The sequence below is a fragment of the Bidens hawaiensis genome, unplaced genomic scaffold (assembly GCF_021521415.1).
Source record: "Bidens hawaiensis isolate Kalapana, Puna unplaced genomic scaffold, B.hawaiensis_p1.1 tig00035523_1, whole genome shotgun sequence".
NCBI lineage: Eukaryota > Viridiplantae > Streptophyta > Magnoliopsida > Asterales > Asteraceae > Bidens > Bidens hawaiensis.
The window spans coordinates 203,702-214,626 of NW_027496184.1; the positions used below are offsets into that span (position 1 = coordinate 203,702).

Sequence of the window (10,925 nt, forward strand, 5' to 3'; positions counted from 1 at the left end):
GATCGAATTGAAAATATATGTGATTTGAATTTATCAACATTAATCTTTTGTGTTTGATGGCAAGGCTTTCAGTGGTTGCATAAACATCTAACTATGGTAAATATATTCCCGTGTGTCAGTGTCAGCTACCCGAGAATAAACGTTGAATAGTGCGGTCTAAATCGCCATTCCACACTCGTAAACCATAGCCAACCTCAACCGCATTTAGCTTAGGAACAACCTGCCCCAACGAACAGAACATTTTCATGGTTGAACACTCTTCTATAACTAACCTTTCCAGATTTGGCCATTCGAAACTCTCATTCCCAGAGTAAAAACATGCAAGTTTCGGTAGCTTTATTAATCTGACAGTGTGAACCTTAGGAAACATGACTTTTCCAACAGAATCCTCGTCTATTTGTTCCAGAATCTTCTCGAGCAAACGACACTGACTTACGTATATATCTTCCAGACGCTGCAGCCTTGGGAGTATACTCGAGGGGTATAAGTTTGACCAAATTGTTGCAGTTTTTAACTTCTAGGATACTAAGTTGACTGAATGACTCAGCCGCGGTGTCTGTATGCCATAACGTATTCACGCACTCAAGGTTGTCAATCCTCAGTTTCTCCAAGCTTGGAAAAACCACCTGTAAACAAATAGCATTTTATATATGAATAGGTTGGTTCAGAGTCAAAGAAAACGTAGTGACTCGGAAGATATATATATATATATATCTTACCTTTTCAACAAAGAACACTTTAGCGGAGTTTGCAGATGAAACAAATGACTCCATTTTAGAACAATTCATGATTCTTAGTTCTTTCAGCGCGAGCCACCTTAAGACAGACATCCTAGTACAAAAGTGGACCAAATTTGGTAGATTATCAAGCTCGATACTACATATCTGAGGGAGAATAATACCATTTGGTTCTGATGTTCCTCCATCATATTCAACAATCGTTTTTACCGACTTACACAATTCAACTTTCAGTTTCATCAGTCGAGGCACGCCTCTAGCTACCCACATTGGGAATATGCAATTAATGAGGTCGCAATTTGCAACTTCGATAGAAGCAAGTCTTTGAAACCTACTCGTTTCGTTTGGAGACATACTTCTATCCCACCATATTTGTCTCAAATTTGGTAGATTGTCTAAAACTAAATCGACCAATTTGGTTAGTGCAACAGAAGCAAGATTTTGGTGAGTTTGTGAGTGCTTAATGGTGAAGAGTTGTTCAAGCGAAGCACAATTAATAATATGAGTTTCTTCCAGTGTTTGCAATCTTGGAAGCATGTTGATTGGTCCAAGACTTGATAATTGATCACAGTTGATGACTTTCAATACTTGAAGTTGACTAAAACTCTTTTCTGGAGGTCTGTTGTGCCATATGCCAATCATGCTACTCAGGCCATCCAGGTATAATGCTTGCAAGTTAGGCAATGAAACCTACAAGTCCATCACTTGATGTTAGAGAGTGTAGATTACATGTGTTCATTGAATATTACTTCCTCCGTCCTATTAAAAATGTGCATATTTCCTTTTTTGTTTGTCCCATTACAAATGTCCACTTTTAAACTTTATTAGCCAATTTCCAAATTTACCGTTAAACACACACAACAACATTAATAAACAATATTGATAGACCCACTTTCCAATGACATTATTGTCATTTAGTAAGGAAAAAAAGTAATCAATTAATCCACCTTAAACTTTGTGTTTTTCAAACCATGACACTTCTAATGGGACGGAGGGAGTAATAAAACTAGGTAACAAAACCCGCCGACGCCGCGACTGGAATTTTGTTGGTATCGATTAAGTTACTTACAACACCGACACTAAATCCGAAAAATTACTATGTAAATGCCCAAAATAGTATCGACACATGTACAACTTATGATCAAAGAGACACGAATTCGGTCAGTATCGGTTAGGTTAGTTATGGTACCGACACTAGAGCCAAAAAAAACAAATTATTTGAAATAAAATAACAAAAAAAAAACATATATTTAAAACAAAAATCGGTAAAAAAATATTCGTAAAAGGAGCATATTTAATACAAAAATCGGTATAAGTCGGGCTTTTGGTAAAACCCACGCATTTGCGATGACTATTCGATGTCAATTCAGTTGGTATCGGTAAGGTTCGTTATGGTACCATAACTAAAACAAAAAAAAGAAATCATAAAATGAATATTTAAACAAAAAAAAAAGTATCAAATAAAATATTCCAAAACAATTCGTTGTGGCACCAAAAACGAAATCGGTAAAATCTGGACGTTGTTAAAATCTCGGGCATTGCAGCGGCTAGTAGACATGTTTGGTTAGGCTCGTATTGGAACTAAACCCGAAAAATAGATTTGTAAAATGAACATATTTAAAAACAAAAAATAACAACAAAAATTGGTAGAACCCGGTCGTTGCTGCGATTATTCGACGCAAATTCAGTCGGTATTAGTTGGGCTCACGGTACCGGAACTAAACCAAAAAAACAAATCCTTAACATGAATATATTTAAACAAAATGAAAACCATAAAAAAAATATATTTGAAAGCATAAAAAAAAATCAAATAAAATATTCAAAAAAAGTCTTTGTGATATAATGTGAAGCATACCTTTTCATTGAAGAGATTATTTTCATGATGCAAATGATCAGAATCAACAAATGTTTTCATTTCAGGGCAACTTTTGATTTCAATCATATCCAATAATGGAAACTGCAAACTAGCACTCCCTTTGCAAAAACTTGAAAGTTCTGGAAGATCTTCAAGACTAATGTGACATAATTCAGGCAGAACAATAATATCATCTTCCCCTTCATTAACAAATATTGTGTTCACCATCTTACACGAGCGTACCCTCAATTCTTGAAGTTGAACAAGACTCTTCAATGCACAAACTGAGAAAAGATGGATCAGGCCATCGCATTCATAGATATGCAGAGAATTTAAGTTTTGTAAGCTTGTATACGCATGAGAATTAATATTCATGTTCCACCATAGATGTTTTAGTAGTGGTAACTTTCCCAAAATGAGGTCTCTAACACAAGGTAAAGTTGCTAAACGTGTATCATTCTCGTTGTGAATATCGTGTTTGTTAAGTTCACACACCTCTTCTACAGAATCACACCATTCTATGGAGAGAATTTCAAGATTTGCAGCATTTTTTGGATGTATGATGGAAACACTAGTACTAGCTTCTCACAGCCAAATATAATTAGGATCCTCAGGCTGCGGAATTTGCAGTCGAAAATTGGTGGCCCCAAATTTCATTGACCGAATGTAGTTCACGAAGAGTCAACTCTTCCAGAGAAGGAAAGTCAACCTGCAATATCGACCCGTCACGTAAAAAAAGAAGATTTATAGTTGTATGGTTTAAAATTGAATTTAGATAAATTTAAGCCTGTTTGGCCTAGTTCCCTTGTAGATTATACTATAATGTTATTAATTTGACCCGTTTGAGATTAAAAAAAAAAACAAAATCGACTTATTCGTAAATAAACAGATATAAATCCACCTATATCAGCAACATAAGTCAGAAAGAAAGTTGTTACTTTTGAATTAAAAAGGGGTTCTTGTACTAAATTAGCATCCGCTTCAGGGCAGAAACTCCAAAGACTTGGTAAGAACTCAAGCTTTATCGACTTTAGCTTCGACAACACGATTCGACTAGACGAATCACCCGCATCTTTAAATAATATTACTTTAAGATCTTCACATGATGACACATATAGTTTTTGAAGCTCAGAGAGATCTCTGGCTGTGGACTGTGAAATAAGGTCTTTAAGTTTGTGACAATCAGATACAAATAGAGTTAATAGATTATGTAAGCATACATTTCCCATAGGTCAACCCACAAACAAGTTAATTCCGGTAAAATACTCAGCATTAATTCACGAAGCTCACAAAATGATTGATCTGGGAGATTGTCGTAACATATCATTCTAAGATCAGCAGCAGAAACAACCTTCAAGTTCTCCAAAACAGGGAATATTTTGGTGTCAATTAACGATTCAACCCCGGTATAACCATAGACCTCTAAACATCTCAAGTGTTTGAAACCTTTCCTCAAGTCATGCACAATGCTGTTTAAATCTTCTAAGTCATTTTTAATCGAGTAATCCAAGATTAAATGTTGAGCCGATTTTAACAGCTTATAAATCCCACTGTATAAATTAAGACCTTGATGGAGTGTGAGTATCAAGGTTTTGGAGTATGAGTAACTAATTGCCTGGCTCACATTCATCCCTATAAAGACTTTATATCTCACCAAGTTTCCAAATAGTAAATCTTTCGGAAACAGATTGACATCTGGGATATGTGTCTCTAAGGTAGTTAAGCGAGATAAGCTTTTCAGTTCATCTAGTGTTGCTTGATTTTCGCTATTTTGACCGTGAAATCCCCATTGGCGAAAACTATTCATCATGTACAAGCATTCCAAGTTATACAAACTGGAGAAAACACCAAATGGAATCACTCTCAGATTCTTACAATCTGATAAATCTAGAAGCCGTAAGCGTGAGAGTTCTCTAATTTCCTTTGGTAAGTTTTCAATATCCGAATGCATAAAGCTTAGAATTTCTAGGTGTTTTAGCTCTTTGATATGTGACAAATCTCCTAACTTGCAATGTTCAAGACACAAAGTTATGAGTTTTCTCAAAGTAAGAAATGATGATGGTATGGTTGGGATAGATACATGATGCATGAGTACAACGTTGACCTCTTTCATCCCATCAAAGTAATTTTTATTACCTGAAAACTGCATCAACTCCATCGAACCTTCTAACCGCCACAACTGAAGCTTTGAGCAATCTATACCAATGGGAAATTCTTCAAGATTATTCAAAACCATTGAGATTGCATAATAATTGCCTAGCTTGTTTTCATTAGATGGTTCTAGATATTCAGGAATCATCTTCTCCAAAAACAGGTAGACACCCCTGCAAGCTACCGAGAGTAGAAAGTCCCGAGTAACATCATGCATCCGGAAACAGTCTTCCTCGTCACTATCTAATAATAAACAACAAGCTTTGATATTCTCAACTATTGTATGAACTCTGTCTCTTGCTTCTTCTAAAGTATAAACATCTTGGAATAACCTTAAACCTATTCCGTATCTCACTAAATATTCAACTGGAATATCAAGGTCTTCTTTGAACAAGCTACAAAGCAAGAAACAAGCTTTTGTTTCTTCATCTTTTAGAAAGTTGAAACTCAACTCTAATGAAGCAAATACATTTGCATACACTCCTTTGACATCATTAACCGTAGAACTCCTTAACTGACGAAGTGCATCACGCCAAGCATGTTTACCTTAATGTCTTAAAGCACTTGCTACCGTCACAATTGCAACAGGCAATCCTGAGCATCTTTTAGCAACCTTAACAGCTATCAGGTTAAGATCCGAAGATTCAACTGAATCACCCGCCATTTCTTGAACAAATTCCAAGATTCGACTGGAGATAACATATCCATATGGAAATTTCTTTGAGTGTTCATAGCATTACACACATCAAGACTTCTTGATGTCAAGATAATCTTGAAGCCTTTATTAAGATTACCTTGCGAGATCCCAATTGTCGTCAAATCAAGTGGCGTCCATAGATCATCCATTATGATCAAAATCCTCTTTACTTGGTTCAGCCTCTCGCGTAACCGAACCGTCCTCAAAAGCTCACCTTCCTCCTTCAAATTCAGCTCCAACATCTCCGCTAGATCACCTTGAAGCTTCCTCAAATTCGGTTTATGCGAAACCACCACCATCACCATTTCATCGAAAAGTTGATGCGCATATGCTTGTTTCGCAACTTCCTCCACAAAAGTAGTCTTCCCTATTCCACCCATACTATACACACCAATAATATTAACACCATCGTCTTCCAACGCCTCCATCAACAATCTCAATTGCGTCTTTCTCGACTCGAAACCATCCAGCTCAGTAACACCACCATTAGGCCATAAGGGAGGTAACCGCGCAGGATTCGAAACACGATCAAACTTTCCGCCTTGTACAAGTTCATCGACCTCCATTCTTATCTTCTTGGCTGTTTTACTACTTTTGTAAATCAACTTCAAGTTAGGACATGATCCACTAACACAAGTGTTACTTCTACCAGCTTCATTACTCAAAAAGTTTTCGGATTCTGTTGTTACATTGTTTGAATGCCCTGCTGGCGGTGCACGCATATAATGTATATATGTGTGAACTCTCGGGTGGGCAAAAGTAAAATTGCACTAATTTTGACGTTATTTTACTAATCTCGTGAAAATAACGTTAAAAGTGGGGGAAGGTTAATCAGGCATCATGTGGTGGCGTTGATAGCCGAAAGACAAGGGCACATGCACCAATCAGCCGGTGTCCCGATGATTGAGTGCTATGTGCCTTATGTCCAAGGCTTGATGCAAAACTACTATCGAGCCGGGGGTCTCATCGGAAGCAGCCTCTCTATCCCTATGGGGTAGAGGTAAGGTTGTCTACATCTTACCCTCCTCAGACCCTACCATAGCATTGCTATTGATGGGATATACTGAGTACGATGATGATGATGATGATGATGATGATGTTGTTACATTGTTTGCTTTAGTAAGCCAAGCTTGTACAATTGGCATAACGGTTTCTCCGTTACGATTGGCTGTGTCTACTTGTTGTTGGGCTCCAGATTGAGTGTTTTCTAGAGATGAGAGTTGAGTTCTTAAGGTGTTAATGTTGGTATCATGATGGAGGATGTAATTAACTGGCTGGATAACCGGGCGGGCTGTGTATTCGAGCAGCTTTGCGAGTACGGAAACAACAAGATCTACACCACCCATTGTTGTTGGATTGAGAAGGTTATCATAAAAAGCAAAAGTCAACAAACAAATTTGATGGATATGATGGTAGGTAGCAAAGTGAGTTCAAGATCACATGGACAGACAGAAGAGATGAAGCTGGTAACTGAAGACTTATTAGTTATTACTAATCAACCCTGTTTTCCATTTCTAAGAAGTTGCCTTTGTATTGACAGTTGACTTTTGGAGAGCCGACATTTGTCTGTTACTCTGTTTAGTTTTTCCTAGGGAAAAAACAAACAAATAACAAAGAAAAACCAAAAATTACCAAAAAAAAACTTACACCAATCATGCCATGAAATACTAATTAAAGAAAAGCGGTACTTGACCCAAAAGTAGCCCAAAGACTTGTTAATGAAGGAGATCTACCCACACCATAGAATATTATTTACTATCCTATCTATAATATATATAAATGAAAACATAAAAATCTTACGTGTGGTCGCTCTTCCTTTTTTTGCAGTCACTAAATTTGCTTGATTTTTAAATTGAGGCTTCTCATGCATTTAACCCGAATTCACGGGTATGTGTTTCTTCAAACCCAGATAATTTTTAAACGGGTTATAACATCTCATTAAATTAAAAACTAATCTCACCAAATATTGATAAAAAAATCCTATATAGTAGGGATATACTAAAAATTAATATCTGATTTATTTAAATAAATGATATATATAATTTATAATTAAAAAGCCAATTTTATAGTAAAAAAATAAACGGGTCTTGGGTCTCATCAAACCCATATACCTTTTAAACCCGGTTATAACATCTCATTTATTTGTGAAACAATTTATCATCAAACCATAAATATATTATTTCCTTTCATACAATAAAAAAAATTCAAAAAATAAATAAATATTAGAAACAAATAATATAAAACAACCCCCGTAATATGGGGATAAAAACTAGTTGGAATATATTTTATAATTTTGAAATCCTCTCATCTTCATAAAACCTTATGTTTCTCTAATTGGGGGCATCCAATGGATTTCTTCAAACTCTCAAGATTTTTCACATTATGTTTATCATCTTGTTTCCAAGCTTTGATTCAAAAATTTTAACTTAATTTTCCATTAATTTTTCAACATGAAGGATACGATGAAGACAGAAAACGATGAACACGATTACACGTAGAATACAACGAACATAGTTCCTTAAATTTTGGGTTTTGATTGTGGTTTCTGTTTCGATCTTTTTTTATGTGTTGTGGTTTTGTCAAATGCAAGTTTATTCCGGTTTTGTTTATTGCATTCAACTTTTTTTTTTCTTAAAACGACACTTTCTGCTACCTGTTCCCATTTTTGTGGGCAAATGCACTATCAAATTCCGAAGGTTTGAAAGTTCAATAATTTTTATAACTTCTAAATGTTAATTTGTTATTGCAAATTGTAAAAATATTGGTACATGTTCTTTACCTACAAAGAACTTGTAATCACTCTAATATGTCCATTCAGATACTAAAATCAATAACAAAAAGGCGAACCAGTCAACCGTATGCTACTGAAGCAAATCGACCCGTTCTAATCCGAACCCATCATGTTCTAAATCAGTTCATCCTGACCCGAATCTGTTCTGACGCAGCTGCCAGTTTGCCAAGTATATAGCTAGGCTGTCCCCATACTCTTTCAGTACTGAAGAAACGTGGATCGACTCACTGGTAGACGATCAACTTTCCTCGGGTGTGATTATGCTATTTCACCGATGGTTCTCTGGAATCTGGATTCTTCCACCTACAAAATGAACAGCACCGTAAACTTACCCCTCAGAAAGGGACAGAGGGGTCCTCTTTGGGGTAACCCTCCGGTGTGAGAATAAGAGTTTGTAGGAGAAGATAATAATCTGAGAGTAAGGAATTGGAGTGTATTGCTTAATATAGCTTAATATTGCCTGAGATTGCTTAATAATGCGTGATACAGCGTAATAGGGCATACCTCTCATTGTGGAGTTGATGTGGTATTTATAGTACTAGGGTTTCCAATGATTGGGCTCAGACCCAATTAGGGCCTTTTTGGCCTCCTCCTATTGCTTTGCGCCACGTGTCCTTGAGACACCTGGTGCTTTTTCATTGATTATTCTCTGACCCATGTGCAATCACGTGGTAGCACAAGGGTTTTGCTGAGTTGTCCACCTTTCATTGGCAGCTGTCAACATCAGCATATTCTTATTCCTTAAAAAGATACCTTCTGGAAGGTTCTCTGACGTGCACAATCAAGGTTGTCCTTATCCTGATTTGGATAAGGACGAGGTTGATTATGTGCATGTGTGATATGCGCCTATCCTGAGGATGCGCGAGGTCTTCTCTTTATTCTCACGCGCAGATGTTTCATGCGCAGATGTGATATGCACAAGCATGTGATATGCGCCACGCGCAGATGCGCCACGCGCGGATGCGTCACGCGCAGATGTGATATGCGTGAGCATATATGGTGCGTGAGCATGTGATACGCGTGAGCATATGTTATGCCTGAGCATATGTGATGCATGAGCATATGTGATGCCTGAGCATGTGATGCATGAGCATATGTGATATGCGTGAGCATATGTGATATGCGCCATGTGCATAGGTTTTGGCTTTGTGCCTTCATAATATCTTGATTTCAAGCCTCTTGTCTATATCTTGTGGGTTGACCCGCCTCGCTCGGTGTTGAGGCGGGTACATACCTCTTCAAGCCCCCCCAGTCTAATGTGTGTCTTGTCTCGCGCGAGCAAGGTAAGATAGATATTAGACTTAATAGTTTGCTCTTTTAGTAGGGTTTTGTCTTTTTCTTCTTATTACTCATCGTTGCGCGAAATTCTATCCTTTTGGTTGAAACGAATCGTCCATGTACGTGGTTGGTTGTTGCTGACATGCGTCAGTGATGGAGACGTGTCAGACTTTTCGTGTGCTCGAGGTGCTACAGTTGCCTTTCATGTCCCCTCACATAGTGTCAGGAACACGTGTCGCGCTCGCGTTGGTCCGTACCTGCGAGTGGTGGCGCGTGAACTCTGGCAGCACCTGTATCGTTTCTTTTCGTGTCCCCTCACACAGTGTCAGGGACACGTGTCGCGCTCGCGTTGGCTTACACCTGCGAGTGGGGGCGCGTGAAGTCCGATCAGTACCAATTTTTCTCTCTTCTGGGCCTATAAAAGCAAGCCCTTTGAGTTTTTTATCCTTCATCTTCTTTGTTGTTTATTCATAGCTTTCCTTTCTTTCTATTCCGATTAAGTGAGTATCCTCCAGATTTCCGTTCTTCGGAAGCAACTTGTGCCTGACTTTGTTGTATGTCTGATAGCCCAGACAACACAATCTCCCCCAGCAATCGCCGTGTGAAATCGTTAGTAATGTCTACGTTGAAGAAGACCGGCAAGGGGAAGAGGGCTGCTGAGGCCTCATCGGAGGAGGTAGGAAGACCAAGGTAGTGAAGAAGTGGGATGAGATCCCCTGTAAACTGAGGCAGTCCGATTTTGACAGCCTTATCGCCTCTCAGGGTTTTCTCCCTGAGTATGGCTGCATGCTGCCGGCGGCCGGGCAAACGGCGGCGGACCCGCCCACCGGCTATATATCCCTTTATTGCCATTTTTTCACCCACTTCAACCTTCGTCTCCCGATGACAAGGTTTGTGGGTGCGCTGCTTAGGTTTTATGGGATTCATATATCCCAAGGTCCATCCGTTTGGACTCGTGCGCATGACTCATTTTGAGTTCATGTGCAAATCTCAGCGCGAGGAGCCCACCCCTCGGCGCTTTCAGTTTTTTTATAAGCCCAAGATCCAAGATTCTTGGTTCTCATTTATTCCTCGCAGTTAGAAGGTCAAGTGCTGCACTGTTTCATTCAAGAGCCTTCATGACTGGTCTGAGAGATTTTTCTACATCAGGGCTGGTGTGATCCCCATCCGCATGACCATGCGCGCGATCTCTTCTGCGCCTGCGGATGTGGGTGTCTTCAAGAACCCAACTGGCGCCTGGGTAAAAAGTTGACCGCTGAACCATCCCCCGCCAAGAACATTTGCGAGGAGGCGCTGGTGGGGGTTGGAATGAGCAGGAGGTGGGCCGACAGCGCGACCGAGCCTGTTATCCAAGTTGACGGCTTGTGTAAGTTAACTCATTGCATTACTTCTGCGCGAATATAATTCGTTTTGCTG

The 10,925-nt window shown here is 38.7% G+C and overlaps 1 protein-coding gene and 1 pseudogene across 2 annotated transcripts; both read right to left on the reverse strand.

The window, feature by feature from the left end:
* Positions 1 to 232: 232 nt before the first annotated feature.
* Positions 233 to 5,365, reverse strand: LOC143587475 (uncharacterized; annotated as a pseudogene). Its single transcript, XR_013144896.1, has 5 exons — positions 3,859 to 5,365; positions 3,494 to 3,817; positions 2,593 to 3,173; positions 720 to 1,427; positions 233 to 626 (listed from the first exon to the last, which is right to left on the reverse strand). The product of XR_013144896.1 is annotated as an uncharacterized LOC143587475 (transcript).
* LOC143587476 (disease resistance protein SUMM2-like) lies at positions 5,281 to 6,162 on the reverse strand. The gene has a single exon (XM_077068757.1). It carries the CDS (start codon positions 6,160 to 6,162, stop codon positions 5,368 to 5,370), a length of 795 nt encoding a protein of 264 aa, XP_076924872.1. The 3' UTR covers positions 5,281 to 5,367.
* Between the last annotated feature and the right edge of the window lie 4,763 nt (positions 6,163 to 10,925).

Coding starts and splice junctions, on each gene's coding strand:
- LOC143587476 (XM_077068757.1), bottom strand. CDS start 6,162: ATGCGTGCACCGCCAGCAGGGCATTCAAACAATGTAACAACAGAATCC.